Source organism: Hippocampus bargibanti, linkage group LG06 (assembly GCF_051943395.1).
Source record: "Hippocampus bargibanti isolate YZ-2025 linkage group LG06, ASM5194339v1, whole genome shotgun sequence".
NCBI classification, from domain to species: Eukaryota; Metazoa; Chordata; class Actinopteri; order Syngnathiformes; family Syngnathidae; genus Hippocampus; species Hippocampus bargibanti.
This window is the reverse complement of record NC_142739.1, coordinates 30332846-30348369: the sequence shown is the minus strand read 5'-3', so window position 1 is coordinate 30348369 and position 15524 is coordinate 30332846. Positions and strand designations below refer to the sequence as shown.

Below are 15524 nucleotides of genomic sequence, written 5' to 3'. Positions count from 1 at the left end.
AAGGTTAGCCGTGACAAAGGCCCATTTTGTGGTCAACAAATGACGTGATGTCATCAGTTTGTGTTTGAAAATGAGCTTTAGCCACTCTTGAATTTGTGTTTCAGGGGCGAATCGGGCGCCGGCAAAACGGAAAACACCAAGAAAGTCATTCAGTATCTGGCTCACGTGGCGTCGTCCCACAAGGGCGCCGCGCCCAACAGAAGCAAAGACGCTTTACAGGTTGGATACGGTTTTGCGCACTCCGTTTTCAATCATAGCCGCGATGTCGAGGCTCAAAAACAGCGCCGCGTCATGCTTGGACGGGCGCTAACGCTTACCGCTGCCTTTCTTTTTCTACGTCTTTGAAATACAGGTAACGTCCGACTTACAACCAGCTCGACTTACGACTTATGCAGTGATATCTCATTTTACAAACTTAATTGGTTCCCAGAAAGTGTGTTTAGTCTGCCAAACATTTATTTCCCATAAGTTAGCCTCCGAGTCTCTATTCAACATTTTCAATGGATTTCGACTTACGACCGTTTGTTCGGAACGGAACGGAACTCGGTCGTAAGTCGCATATTACCTGCACTGCGTCTTTAGCATTCTCGCTAACCTTTGTCACTTTGTTGCGGTCATTTAGTCTCCGAATCTCTATTCAACATTTTGTATGGCTTTCGATTTTCGACCATTTTGACTTACGACCGTTTGGTCGGAACGGAACGGAACTCGGTCGTAAGTCGCATATTACCTGTACTGCGTCTTTAGCATTCTCGCTAACCTTTGTCACTTTCTCGCGGTCATTTAGCCTCTGAGTCTCTATTCAACATTTTGAATGGATTTCGACTTACGACCATTTTGATTTACGACCGTTTGATCGGAACGGAACTCGGTCGTAAGTCGCATGTTATACCTGTACTGCGTCTTTAGCATTCTCGCTAACCTTTGTCACTTTCTCGCGGGGTGACGCACTTTTGTACCCATACTTTTTCCCGCACTTTTATCCGCGTTGTCTTTCCTGCTCCTGTTTCCGTCGCCGCATGGCCAGATGGATGGCGCTCGTTCTTTAACCCGGGGGACCACTTTGGTCAACAAGGTGAGTCGACCCCTTTACCGCTGTCCACCCTCTGCTTTTTTTTGTGCTTCTAACCGGCTGGCTAACAGTAACCAAGCGATCATAACTCATTCCTGTCATGTTTGCATGTAACATCCAAACGAGCTTCGCTTTTCATGTTTAATATCATATCTGTCCTTTTTTTTTCATGAACCCCATTTCTTTATCTCATCCATGTGTTCACCTGCCCACCTCCATGTCTCCAACTTTCTGCACGATTCCTCAGATTATGCAATATGTGAGTATGCACTAACTCTGGGGCAACGATGGGCTGACTAATATGACTCTCCGAAACTGCCGTCGTTTGTAGCATCATGACAGCTCATTGTTCTTGACAAGTTGTGGCGGCCATTGTTACGAGTAGCGTGCGTATGTCTATTTTAGGACATCCTTTGTTGTCAATACTCTCGAAAGATGACAGCCGAGATATTTTTAAATCGACACATCCATTTACTATGAAAATAATGAATCCCAAAAATATTTTCCGGTTGTATTGTGCATGCCGTTGCAAACTGTGTGTGTGTGTGTGTGTGTGTGTGTGTGTGTACGTGTGTGTACGTGTATGCGCGTGCGTATTCAGGGCGAACTGGAGAGACAGCTGCTGCAAGCCAATCCAATACTGGAGGCCTTTGGAAATGCCAAAACGACCAAGAATGACAATTCCTCCAGATTTGTAAGTTCATGAGTATTATTATTATTATTAGTAGTAGTAGTATTAGTACAATACATATTGATTCATATAGCGCTTTAACAGGCAAAGCTATATTGTTAGTATTATTATTGTTGATATTATTATTATTGTTGTTGGTTTTGCTGTGTAAACTGTCGTTGAGTGTTTTGCTAGGATCTTAAAAATGAAATGTATTGTAACTATTATTATTATTATTATTATTGTTGTTGTTGCTGTAAAGTGTCCTTCAGAATTTTGATAGACACTTATAAATGAAATGTATTATTTATTATAATTATTATTGATATGAATATGAATATTGTTATTGTTGCTGTAAAGTGTCCTTGAGAGTTTTGAAAGGTGCTTATAAATGACATTTATTATTATTATTCAGAATTAGAATCAGAAAGCCTTTAATAGTCCCAAAATGGGGAAATTTTTATTATTATGTATTATTATGTATTTATTGTGATAACATTTTTAATTGATAGGCGCCTATAAATGACACTTATTGTAATGAAATATAACCCTAATCCATTATTATTACTATTATCACGATTACGATATTATTATTATTATTAATAATTAATATTATTAATTATAATAATAATAATAATCATCATCATCATAATACATTTCATTTCTAAGTGCCTTTCAAAACTCTCAAGGACACTTTACAGTCACAGGATATTTTTTAGTCTTATCGTTATTATTGTTATTGCTTTTGTTGTTATTATTCGTAATATTAATATAAATATAAATATCAATGTTCTTATTATTTTTGTTGCTGTAAAGTGTGGTTGAATGTTTAAAAATGTGCTTATAAATATTATTATTATTATTATTATTATTGCGTGTCATAATTCTAATATTTTTTCGTTCTCCAGGGTAAATTCTTCTTCTTCTTATTATTATTGTGCGTGTCATAATTCAAATATTTTTTCGTTCCCCATATTAAATTATTATTTATTATTTGTTATTTATTATTTATTATTGGGCGTGTGTCATAATTCAAATATTTTTTCGTTCCCCATAGTAAATTATTTATTATTTATTATTTATTATTGCGCGTGCGTCGTAATTCTAATATTTTTTCGTTCCCCATGGTAAATTATTGTTATTATTATTATGATTGTTATTTATTATTTCTTGTTTATTATTGCGCATGTACTAATTCAAAAATTTGTTTTGTTCCTCAGGGCAAATTCATCCGCATTAATTTTGATGTGGCGGGCTACATTGTGGGTGCCAACATTGAGACCTGTATCCTTTGCACACCACAAGCGAACCCCCCATCCCCCCCCTCCATATTTCAAGTCATTTCAATGGGAAAATTTGCTTTGACATACAAGTGCAACTCATAAGTCAAGGCGCAGTCCGATTTGTCTTATGTGACCTCTTTTTGGTGTCAACCAAGCTATTGTGGTCGCCTTCCTTCCTTCCTTCCTTCCTTCGTATCAGCGTGTGAACATCCTTAACTCGCAAACCTCCAAAGACCTCCTGGAAAAATCCCGGGCCACCCGTCAGGCCAAAGATGAACGTACCTTCCATATCTTCTACCAGATGTTGCACGGAGCTTCTGAAGCCATGAAATGTGAGGAGAAGAACGGATCGCCACAAAACCTGGTCTTCAAACAAATTGCTTGAATTGTGTCGGTTCTCCCGCCGAAACCTCAGCGGACCTGCTGTTAGGAACCCCCGACGAGTACCGCTTCCTCAGCGGAGGTACCATTGCAGTTCCCGGTCAGAGCGATTCTGAGAACTTCACGCAGACCATGGACTCCATGGCCATCATGGGGTTCAACCCAGAGGAACTGATGTGTAAGTCCACGTTAGCGTCGCTAGCCAATGACCTGCCCCCGCCGACCTTGACCTTCATCTCGCCCGCCAGCCATGCTGAAGGTGACGTCGGCCGTTCTCCAGTTTGGCAACATCACCTTCACCAAGGAGAAGAACCACGATCAGGCGTCCATGCCGGACAACACGGCGGCTCAGAAGTTGTGCCACCTGCTGGGCATCAACGTGATGGAGTTTACCCGAGCCATCCTCACGCCCAGGATCAAAGTGGGGCGGGAGTACGTTCAGAAGGCCCAAACTAAAGAGCAGGTCATTCCGAGAACCAACCGAACGTTCCGGAGAAAGAACCGAGTACCGGATCTTGATCAGCGTTTGTCGTCTCCAGGCTGACTTTGCGGTGGAGGCCTTGGCCAAGGCGACCTACGAGCGTTTGTTCAGGTGGTTGGTGTACAGAATCAACCGAGCGCTGGACCGCCGCCAGAGACAAGGAGCCTCCTTCATCGGCATCCTGGACATCGCCGGGTTTGAGATCTTCCTGGTGAGATCTTCCGTTTTTTTTTCTACCTCCTAACACAGTATTTGTCCAATATCTTGGCCATTTTGGACTGTTGGAGGACAGTCTATTCCGATTAGCGCATATTAGCGCATGTTGCTACATGAACTGCGCCACTTATGACATCATTTTGGAAACTCATTCACTGCCACATAATGTTTGGGGAGCAGTAGATGACTCCTTGAAACCAATCTAATGTTCTATCCCTGGCTCTGATTGCCTCATTATTGTACTTCACTCAAATATTTTTTCCTTTGCAATTTACAAATATGCTCCAATGATTTTTTTGTTTTTTTAGTTTGTTACTTCTGGGTTGAGTGAACGCTGGCGCGTGTGGCTGTCGCTGCTCACCCACAGAAAAAAATATCCTGTGTAAAGTGTCATTTTTTTCATTTTTTTTTATACTTGAGCAATCTAGTCAAATTGGGGTCATAAATTTTAGAATTTAGTCAAATCAGGGTCATCCATTAAAGAATTTAGTCAAATCAGGGTCATGCATTTTAGAATTTAGTCAAATCAGGGTCATCCATTTTAGAATGTAGTCAAATCAGGGTCATCCATTTTTGGATTTAGTCAAATCAGGGTCATGCATTTTAGAATTTAGTCAAAACAGGGTCATCCATTTTAGATTTTAGTCAAATCAGGGTCGTCCATTTTAGAATTTAGTCAAATCAGGGTCATGCATTTTAGATTTTAGTCAAATCAGGGTCGTCCATTTTAGAATGTAGTCAAATCAGGGTCATCCATTTTAGAATGTAGTCAAATCAGGGTCATGCATTTTAGAATTTAGTCAAATCAGGGTCATGCATTTTATATTTTAGTCAAATCAGGGTCGTCCATTTTAGAATGTAGTCAAATCAGGGTCATCCATTTTAGAATGTAGTCAAATCAGGGTCATCCATTTTTGGATTTAGTCAAATCAGGGTCATCCATTTTAGAATGTAGTCAAATCAGTTTGACGTTTGAAATCTTCTCCCCTTCCCCCACGCAGCTAAACTCCTTCGAGCAACTGTGCATCAACTACACCAACGAGAAGTTGCAGCAACTTTTCAACCACACCATGTTCATCCTGGAGCAAGAAGAATACCAGCGAGAAGGCATCGAGTGGAACTTTATCGACTTTGGCCTGGACTTGCAACCGTGCATCGATCTCATCGAGCGACCGGTCAGTTCGACAACAATGACTGGTCGCCGGGATTTCCGGGTGTTGTGATTTTCATTTTTTGTTGTTTTTGCCTAGGCCCAACCGCCGGGCGTTTTGGCTCTGTTGGACGAAGAGTGCTGGTTTCCCCGAGCGACCGATCAGTCGTTTGTGGAAAAAGTGAGCGGTCAGCAAGGCAATCACCCCAAATTCTTTAAATCCAAGCAGCCGCGAGGCGAGGCCGATTTTTCCATCATCCACTACGCCGGAAAGGTGGGCGTCGATTTAAAAAAATTAAAAACAAAAAATGGCGGACGGCGCCGTGTTTTTGTTGACTTCCTGGTTTGCCCTCAGGTTGACTACAAGGCCAACGATTGGCTGGTGAAGAACATGGACCCCCTGAACGACAACGTGGCGTCGCTCCTCCACCAGTCGTCCGATCATTTTGTCTCCGAGTTGTGGAAGGAAGGTGAGACTAATGCGTCACTCTTTACATCCTCAGATATTTACAACCGATCGGCGACACCTTCAATCCGTCGAGTACAGACGCTCCCCTACTTACGAACATTCGAGTTACGAACAAATATGCAGTATTCTCTCCAATTGTACATGTCCATATCTTTATAGAGCATCTATTTTATTCAATGTTTATTTTTCAGTACAAACCAATACAGGTTACTTTTCCAAGCTTTAAACATACTTATATAAATCTTAAACCTACTTATATAAGCCTTAAACATATTTATATAAGCCATAAAGGACAACCGACGTCTCCGGACAAGTTGTGTCCATAATTAGTAAAATGGCTTCAAATGACTTCTACTGAGCGTATTTGACAAAGATTCCACCGCATATAGCTAACAAATTCAACAAACGAACAAATTCAACTTAGGAACAACCATTCGTAAGGTGAATTTGTTCATAAGTTGGGGAGCGTCTGTCCAAGCGACCAAGCGATGCTAACCTGACTTCTTTCTTTCTCTCCTTTTGTTTTTATCTGGCATCATATTTACATTTGTTTCTCTTCCGTCACATTCTCTCCGCTGCATTGGCTCAAATCTTTTCCCGATTCTTGCCCCGCCCCTCCTTGATACCCCACCTCAGATATTCAAACTCTACCCCGCGTCTACTTCTTTGATTCCTACGCCACGCTGCAGGCAAATGGCTCGGACAGTAGGTTCCTCTGCACCGTTGCATGGATCTCCCCGCCCCCCATCCCACTTGAGATTGTGTTGTTTCAGAATATTTATTTTTGGACTGGGGTGATGGTAGCCGCATGCTCACGCCAAAACAACAAACATCCCGCATTTTGGAATAATAATAATAATAATAATACATTTCATTTCTAAGCGCCTTTCAAAACTCTCAAGGTCACTTTACAGTCACAGGATCAGTTTTTCTGTGGGTGAGCAGCGGCAGCCACACGCGCCAACATTCAATACTTAGCAAACGAATGAGAGGCAAATAGCATGTTTCTTTGTATTTACTTATTTTTTATTTATTTTTATTCGTGTTTGTGTATATTTGTGTTTATTTGCGTGTTTGTTTGTATTTCTATTTCATTTTATCTATTTTTTAAATTTTATTATTATTTGATTATATATTTATTTGTATTCATTTTTGTGTTAGTTTTTGTATTTACTTATTTTTTATGTATTTTGTTTGTTTGTGTGTGTTTGTATTTGTGTTTGTTGTTTGTGTTTTTATAATTTGAAAAATATATTTCTTCAATTTGTTTATTTGTATCCATTTTTATGTTTTTTTTTTATTTATTTATTCTTTTATTTATTATTATTATTTGTGTTTGGATTTGTGTTTGTTTGTATTTATTTATTTTATCTATAATTTTAATTGTTACTTTTATCTGTTGGTTTATTGGTAGTCATTTTTCTGTGTTTCTTTGTATTTATTTATTCTTTGATTTAATTTCATGTATTTTTATTTGTTTGGATTCATGTTTGTTTGTATTTCTTTTTATTTATTGTAATTATTTTATTTTTATTTGTTTATTTGTGTTCATGTTTGTGCATTACTTTGTTTCTTTGTATTTATGTATTTTTATTTAATTTAATTTTATTTTTTGTTGCGTTTGTAGTTGTTTTTTATTTATATTTGTATTTATTTTTAGATTATTTTATTTTTCTTTGTTTGTTTCTAGTCATTTATGGGTATTTATTTGTTATGTAGATCTATTTTTTTCCTTTTTGTTTGTATGTTTGTTAATTTGTTTGTTTATTGAGCTTGAAGATTGGTATTGGAAATGCCTTAACGCCTCCCCTCTCTCTCCCTCCAAGTGGACCGCATCATCGGTCTGGACCAGGTGTCGTCCTCCAGCGAGAGCAGCGGTCAGGTTGCGTTTGGCGCGTCGGGACTCAAGACCAAGAAGGGGATGTTCCGGACGGTGGGACAACTCTACAAAGAGTCGCTGGCCAAGCTCATGACCACCCTGAGGAACACCAACCCCAACTTCCTGCGATGTATCATTCCCAACCATGAGAAGAGGGTGAGACGCATGGGGGGGGGGGGGGGGGTTCTTCCTTCATGAGCTATTGCACACATTTCGTGTTAAAGATGAATATTTTATAATTCAGAAAAAAAGGTGATCATCCATTCATCTTTACAGCGTTTTTTTTTTTTAAACTAGAGTAAAAATCTCTACATTCATTATCACTGCAAATTTCCTCATTATGCGACTACTGAAGACTTTCTTGTATTTATTATTATTATTATTTTATTTTCTCCAATTCTGAGTTTACAATTATTTTTTTTAATAATATTTTGAAAAATTAACACTGCAAATGTCTCCATTATAGGACTACTAAAGACTTTCTTGTATTATTATTATTATTATTATTATTATTGTTATTGTTACTGTTATTATTTTTATTATTATTTTTTTCTCCAATCCTGGGTTTACAATTTTTTTTATCATAATTTGAAAAATGGACAAATTTCTCCATTGTGGGCCTACTAAAGACTTTCTTGTATTTATTATTATTATTATTGTTATTATTATTATTATTATTATTATTATTATTATTATTATTATTATTATTATTATTATTTTCTCCGATTCTGCATTTAAATTTTTTTAATCATAATTTGAAAAATAGACACTGTAAATTTTATTGTGGGACGACTAAAGACTTTCTTGTATTTATTATTATTATTGTTATTATTATTATTATTATACTATAATTATATTATAATTCTCTTAAATAATAATAATAATTATTATTATTATTATATTTTCTCCAACTCTGAGTTCACAATTATATAAAAAGAATCATAATTTGAAAAATGGACACTTCAAATGTCACCTTTGTGTGACTAATAGACTTTCTTGTAATTATTATTATTATTATTTTTATTTCTTTCTGCAATTCTGAGCTTGCTTTGTGTATTTATTTTCTTTTTTTATTTCATGTTAATTTTTAGGCCGGCAAACTGACCCCGCACTTAGTTTTGGACCAGCTGAGGTGCAACGGGGTCCTGGAAGGCATCCGCATCTGCCGCCAAGGCTTCCCGAACCGCATCCCCTTCCAGGAGTTCCGACAGAGGCGAGCGTTTGTTTTCTATTTATTCTGTTGCTTTTCACGCCCGCTTGGTCGCCCGCTCACTGAAATGTGTCCCGCAGATACGAAATTCTAACCCCCAACGCCATTCCTCGCACCTTCATGGACGGAAAACAGGCGTCGGAACTCATGGTGAGTCCGTCCGTCCGTCCGTCCGTCCGTTTGTGGGCCAGCCAGGTCACATTTGCACCGATTGGAATGCGGTTCTGTCCTTGATCAGATCAAAGCCTTGGAGCTGGATCCCAACCTGTTCCGCGTGGGCCAAAGCAAAGTGTTCTTCCGAGCCGGCGTTTTGGCTCACTTGGAGGAGGAGCGAGATTTAAAAATCACCGACACCATCATCCGCTTCCAAAGCGCCGCCAGGGGTTACCTCGCGCGCAAGTAAGTCCGGGCGGGAAAAGTCGCACTTGGCCCACGTTCCGGTTGTGCTCATCGTAGTCGAAGCTCGCTCGTACAGCTAAGAAATACTCAACTAAACTAAACACACGAGAGGCAGTGCGTGACTATATGGCTAGCTATCTATCGAGCTAGCTATTTGCTATCTACGTAGCTGACTAGCTATGTATCTAGCTAGCTAGCTCTCTATTTGCTATCTATCTGGACAGCTATCTATTAGCTAGCTAGCTGGCTGGATGGCTATATGTTGGATCAAGATCATCATTATCATGATGATGATGGTCATGACGATGATGATGATCATGATGATCATCATGATGATCATCATGATCATCAAGATCATGATGATGATCATCAAGATCATCATGATCATGATGATGATGATCATCAAGATCATCATGATGATCATCAAGATCATCATGATGATCATGATGATGATCATCATCATCATGATCATCATGATGATCTTGATGATGATGATCATGACCATGATCATGATGATGATCATGGTGATCATCATCACCATCATGATCATAATAAAAATAATAGTCATGATAATAATAATGATAATGGTGATGATAATCATCATGATGATAATAATAATAATAATAATAATTTAATTTACAAGTGCTTTTCTGAACACCCATAATAAAATAGCTGATTTCTCTTGCTTTCCTCTTTAGAGCCTTCATGAAGAAACAGCAGCAGCTGAGCGCTCTGAGGGTGATGCAGAGGAACTGTCACGCTTATCTCATCCTCAAGAACTGGCAATGGTGGCGCCTGTTCACTAAGGTACGAGCGGCTAGTCACATTAGCACCTTTTAATTCGTCATTTGCCCCCAATTGCGTCGTTGTGGGGGGTGATGCTGTAACAAGGCATTGGATTTACAAACGCTTTAGCTCACGGACATTAAGATCGCAAGCATAGTCTTGGAAGACAAACTAGTTTTTGGCGGAAGAACACCAAACCACACGGTCCAACAGCGCCACGGTGGTTGGCGGACTGTTTTTCCGCACCCACTGTTTTTGAGTGCAGACGTGATTTGTTATCGAGTGGTTGCTCGGTTGCCAGCTAGCAACCGAGCGAGCAAACTAGGCACCCCCTTACGTCATAGGTGTCAAAGTCAAGGCTCGGGGGCCAAATCTGGCCCGCCGCATCATTTTATTCGGCCCGCCAAAGTATATCAAACTTGGAAACGTCCATGCTCATCTATCGAGTTAGCTAGCTAGTGAGCTAGCTCACTAATAGCCTCCCCAAATTCATAACGGACCAGTATCTGTCCACGGCCCGGAGGTTGGGGATGACTGAGCTCCGGGACCAGATCTGGAAATGTGTCACAAGTCTTTCCGTTCCCTCGGCAGGTGAAACCGCTGCTACAAGTGACCCGGCAGGATGAGGAAATCCAGATCCGAGAATCGGAGCTGCTCAAGGCCAAGGACCGACTTGCCCAAGTGGAGCAGGACTTTACCGACCTGGACAAGAAGCACACGGTGGTGAGCAAGAGCTTCCTTGTCTTGGTGATCAGGTATCTTGTCGCGGATCTCGCTGGTCCATTGAACCGAAACCGCTTCGTCACCCGCTAGCTGATCGAGGAGAAGGCGGTGCTGGCCGACCAGCTGCAGGCAGAGGCCGAGCTTTTCGCGGAGGCCGAGGAGATGCGGTCCAGGCTGGCCAGTCGCAAGCAGGAGCTGGAGGACGTTCTCACAGAGCTGGAGAGCCGACTGGAGGAGGAGGAGGAAAGGGGTCTGCAGATGAGCAACGACAAGAAGAAAATGCAGCAGAATATTCAGGTACGGAAGACGTTCCTCATGTGGGTTCTTCGGATCTGGTCGCAGGTTTCCATGAATGCTGGATCTCCTCTTAGGATCTGGAGGAGCAGCTGGAAGAGGAAGAAAGCGCCAGGCAGCGCCTCCTACTGGAGAAGGTCTCCCTGGAGACCAAAGTCAAGAGTATGGAGACTGACCTCCTGACTGCGGCGGAGCAACGGGATCGCCTGGGCAAGGTTGGCGTCGTGCAAACGAGAGCCGTCGTCCCGCTCTTCTCGCCTCATCCTCAATGCCTTCAAATCGTGTCGAGCAGGAGAAGAGACTGCTGGAGGAACGTCTGACCGAGGTCACTGACCACCTGACGGAGGAAGAAGAGAAGAGCAAGAGTCTGAATAAGCTCAAGAACAAACAGGAGGCCGTCATCGCCGACCTAGAAGGTGAAAAGAGCGCCGCTGGTCTTAGGGTCGCCGAAGAAGACCCCGTGATCTACCTTTCAATCAATCAATCCATCTGGTGTTTGGTCCAGATCGCCTCAAGCGTGAGGAGCAAGGACGCCTGGAGGTGGAAAAGTGGAAGAGGCGAATGGAGACAGAAGCCATCGAGGCGCAGGAGCAACTGTCTGACCTGGGCCTGGTGTCTGGAGAACTCAAGGGGAACCTGTCCCAGAAGGAAAAAGAAATCACCAGCCTGCAGAGCCGGTACGGACCGACCCAGTCGCTGAAACTTGGACGGAGAGTCGCCGTGGCCTAATTTCTTTCTTTTAAAACGGAAAAAAAAAAAGTTTTGAGGAGGAGGCGGCGCGGCGCTCGGAAGCCCAGAGGTCCTTGAGGGAAGCCATGTCGCAGGTGTCGGAACTGAAAGAGGAAGTGGAGAACGAGCGAGGCATGCGGGAACGGGCCGAGAAACAGAGGCGAGACCTCAGCGAGGAACTGGAGGCTTTGCGGACCGAACTGGAGGACACCCTGGACACCACCGCCGCCCAGCAGGAACTCAGGTTTGCTTTGGACGAATTGATGTCGTGAAACCATGCAGACCTTCTCCGTCGTTGACGTTTTTTTTCGAGGAGAAAATGGCAACCCCGATCCGGGTCGGAATGAGATCGGGTCGGGACTATCTTGGTATCTTCCATCTCTTCGTCCCTCAGAACCCGTCGGGAGGTGGAGTTAAACGACCTCCAGCGTTGCGTGGAAGACGAGACGCGGCGCCACGAGGGGCAACTGTCGGAGCTCCGAGTCAAGCACAGCGCCGCCATCGACAATCTGCAGGAGCAGCTGGACAACAGCAAGAGGGTGAGGACGAGAAACGAAATGGGGGTGGATGACTCGTTGGAGGGGTTCAAACCCTGGCGGCCAAAGGCGGTACTGCAGGACCTGGTAGCGCCTCCATAGAAATGAACGGGAAAATGGCCAGGCCATTGAAATGAATGGAGGAGAGCGCCCCTGACGGCCAAAGCCGGTACTGCAGTCCTTGGTAGCGCTTTCATAGAAATAAATGGGAAAGTAGCCTGGCCATTGAAATGAATGGGGGAAAATTACCCTTGGCGGCCAAAGGTGGTACTGCAGGACCTGGTAGCGCCTCCACAGAAATAAATGGGGAAGTGACCTGTCAATTGAAATGAATAGGGGCGAGCGCCCTCTTGATGGCCAAAGCCGGTACTGCACCTACATAGACTGAATGGGAGAATGGCCTGCGCATTGAAATTACTGGAGGCAGCGCCCCTGGCGACCAAATGCGGTACTGCGCCCCCTTCAAATGTTTGTAGAATAGACAAGGTTGCGTATATTCTTATATCTGGAGTATATCTTTGATACTTACGTTTGCAACTTTTTTAGGTTTAATAAAAATCCGTGATGCATCAAGGGCCATGCTAATCGAACCGCTAGGTAGCAAGGGATGAGTCCTTTTTTTTTTTTTGAACGTTGACATTTGAGGAAAAAAAATGGCCGCGAAAAACAAAAGCGCCCCCGATACTGTCAAAGATGACCTCCCACCTCCCCCCATGATTGGTCACATTGACCCCGCCCCCTTCCCCACCCACTCACTCAGGCTCGCCAATCGCTGGAGAAGACCAAGATGGTCCTGGAAGAAGAGAAGCAAAGTTTGAGCGCCGAGCTGAAGAGCCTCCAGGCCAGCCGCACCGAAAGCGACCGAGGACGCAAGAGGGCCGAAAGTCAACTGCAGGAACTCACCGTGCGCCTCACCCAAGCCGATCAGGAGAGGGAGGAAAGGGAGGAGCGCGTCCACAAGCTGCAGGTAAGACCCAAGGGACCGACGCCGGGCGTTGGACCCGCAAACTCGCCCGAAACCTCCCTTTCTCGTTCCAGAATGAAATTGAGTCGCTGTCCAGCAACTTGTCCACCTTTGACAGCAAATCCCTTCGTCTGTCCAAAGAAGTCAACAATCTGGAGGGCCAGCTTCATGACGCCCAGGTAACACGCTCACGGACACACACAACAAAGGCTCAAACGCAAAAAGATTGTCTTTTACTGCCGCCCTCTGCCAAGCTATCTATTGAGAGTACGGGGATACCTCAGCTTCAGAACTTAATTGGTAAATAGCCGGCCAGCCAGCTGGATAGCAAATAGCTAGCTAGCTGTATCTCATCATTTCAGATTCACCCCAGATTTTTCTGTGCTTCCATTGTGGGCCTTGCGTTCTTCCAACTAAGCACACAACGGCATGAAACTTTGAGATATGATAACTTCTTTTTGATATACACTTATACATGAAATGTATTATTAATTTTTTTATTATTGATGTTAATATTAATATTGTTATTGAATGACATGTATTGTAATGAAATGTAACCCTAACCCATTGTTGTTATTATTAGTATTACTATTATTATTATATATCTATTAGCTGTCTAATTGGCTCACTAACTATCTAGCTAGCTATTGTTTAGCTGGCTAGCTATCTAGCTGGCTAGGTAGCTATCTATTAGCGACTGTATCCTGTGACTGTAACGTGACCTTGAGAGTTTTGAAAGGTGCTTATAAATGAAACATATTATTATGACTGTATCTATTAGCCATCTAGCTTTCTATCTATTTGAGTTACTTCCGGGTTAAGTGATCACTGGCGCGTGTGGCTGCCGCTACTCACCCACAGAAAAGCTTATCCTGTGACTGTAAAGTGACCTTGAGAGTTTTGAAAGGCGCTTAGAAATGAAATGGATTATTATTATTATGACTTCTATTGGGAGGGACCCTCCAGCGCCCTTGGCCAATGGTTTCTCCTCTCCACTCTCCAGGAACTGCTGCAGGAGGAGACTCGCCAAAAGTTGTCCCTGGCCACCAGGGTGCGAGCGCTGGAGGACGAGAGGAACGGTCTGACGGAGAGGCTGGAGGAGGAAGAGGTCAAATCCAGGGAGATGACCCGCCAGATTCAGACTCAAACTCAGCAGGTAGGACCCTCCCCACCCCCCTCCTCCTATTATGTTTTTTTTTTAAAGGCAGTGGGACTCGAATTGACCCCTGGTGCACTCCTCGGGTAACTCCGTTTCTCGTGCCAACCGTTGGCCAGCTCTCCGAGATGCGCAAGCAGTCGGAGGAGGTGAACACGGCGGTGGAGAGCGGCGAGGAGACCCGCAGGAAGCTGCAGAGAGAACTGGACGCCACCACCCAGAGGGAGAAACAGCGAGAGGAGGAGAAAGAACGCGTAGAAAGGCAACGCGAGCGCCTCAGGGAGGAGATCGAAGACATGACCTTGGCGTTGCAACGCGAGAGGCAGAACTGCACGGCGCTGGAGAAGAGGCAGAAGAAGTTCGACCAGGTTGTCATTGCGTCGTCGCTTGCCCCGATACCCCCGCGCTAACTCCCCTCTCTCGCAGTGTCTGGCCGAGGAGAAGGCGGTCAGCAATCGTCTAGCTGAGGAGAAGGACCGAGCGGAAGCGGACAGTAGAGACAAGGAGACGCGCTACCTTGCATTGTCCAGGGCGCTACAGGTACGTCAATCTTCTTTGTCGCCCCCCACACCGTAATTAGCATCATAGCTAAGCCCCCCCCCCCCTCAAATAAATGTCATTCCCTCCCCTTCGAAGTAAAACTTTGGTGTACAAGTCGGATCCAGGAGCTTACTCGGGTATGTGCGTGACTATATGGCTAGCTAGCTATCGAGCTAGCTAGCGCTCTATTTGCTATATAGCTGGCTAGGTATCTATCTAGCTAGCTATTAGCTATGTATTTGCTAGCTAAGTAGCTGGCTGGCTATCTGTTGGCTATCTAATAGCTAGCTGGCTATTTATTGCTATCTGTTAGCTAACTAGCTGGCTGGCTGGCTATCTATTAGCTATCTAATGGCTAGCTAGCTAGCTTTTCATTTATTTGAGTTATTCCGGGTTGCGTAAACGCTGGTGCGTGTGGCTGCCGCTGCTCACCCACAGAAAAACTGATCCAGTGACTGTAAAGTGACCTTGAGAGTTTTGAAAGGCGCTTACAAATGAAATGAATAATAATAATAATAATAATAATAATACATTTCATTTATTAGCGCCTTTCAAAACTCAAGGTCACATTACAGTCACAAGATAC

At 43.3% G+C, this 15524-nt stretch overlaps 1 protein-coding gene across 7 annotated transcripts in view; it reads left to right on the top strand.

The window, feature by feature from the left end:
- The window catches only part of myh14 (myosin, heavy chain 14, non-muscle), a 40713-nt gene that overhangs the window by 15489 nt on the left and 9700 nt on the right, over nucleotides 1-15524 (top strand). For 2 of the 7 annotated variants that reach the window (XM_088999234.1, XM_088999233.1), the window contains exons 6-34: nucleotides 105-219; nucleotides 1028-1075; nucleotides 1674-1766; nucleotides 2963-3026; nucleotides 3259-3357; nucleotides 3441-3584; nucleotides 3655-3869; nucleotides 3946-4098; nucleotides 5105-5278; nucleotides 5354-5527; nucleotides 5609-5723; nucleotides 6359-6427; nucleotides 7549-7757; nucleotides 8693-8814; nucleotides 8892-8961; nucleotides 9050-9210; nucleotides 9909-10017; nucleotides 10588-10719; nucleotides 10810-11016; nucleotides 11091-11228; nucleotides 11306-11429; nucleotides 11519-11690; nucleotides 11774-11986; nucleotides 12137-12281; nucleotides 13039-13245; nucleotides 13317-13421; nucleotides 14246-14398; nucleotides 14518-14766; nucleotides 14825-14938. In XM_088999234.1, coding sequence (XP_088855360.1) covers nucleotides 105-219; nucleotides 1028-1075; nucleotides 1674-1766; nucleotides 2963-3026; nucleotides 3259-3357; nucleotides 3441-3584; nucleotides 3655-3869; nucleotides 3946-4098; nucleotides 5105-5278; nucleotides 5354-5527; nucleotides 5609-5723; nucleotides 6359-6427; nucleotides 7549-7757; nucleotides 8693-8814; nucleotides 8892-8961; nucleotides 9050-9210; nucleotides 9909-10017; nucleotides 10588-10719; nucleotides 10810-11016; nucleotides 11091-11228; nucleotides 11306-11429; nucleotides 11519-11690; nucleotides 11774-11986; nucleotides 12137-12281; nucleotides 13039-13245; nucleotides 13317-13421; nucleotides 14246-14398; nucleotides 14518-14766; nucleotides 14825-14938 — 4093 coding nt within the window. Of the gene's footprint in view, nucleotides 1-104; nucleotides 220-1027; nucleotides 1076-1319; nucleotides 1332-1673; nucleotides 1767-2962; nucleotides 3027-3258; nucleotides 3358-3440; nucleotides 3585-3654; nucleotides 3870-3945; nucleotides 4099-5104; nucleotides 5279-5353; nucleotides 5528-5608; nucleotides 5724-6358; nucleotides 6428-7548; nucleotides 7758-8692; nucleotides 8815-8891; nucleotides 8962-9049; nucleotides 9211-9908; nucleotides 10018-10587; nucleotides 10720-10809; nucleotides 11017-11090; nucleotides 11229-11305; nucleotides 11430-11518; nucleotides 11691-11773; nucleotides 11987-12136; nucleotides 12282-13038; nucleotides 13246-13316; nucleotides 13422-14245; nucleotides 14399-14517; nucleotides 14767-14824; nucleotides 14939-15524 lie in introns of all 7 variants that reach the window. The other 5 variants (XM_088999239.1, XM_088999240.1, XM_088999235.1 and 2 more) reach the window with 4 other exon arrangements.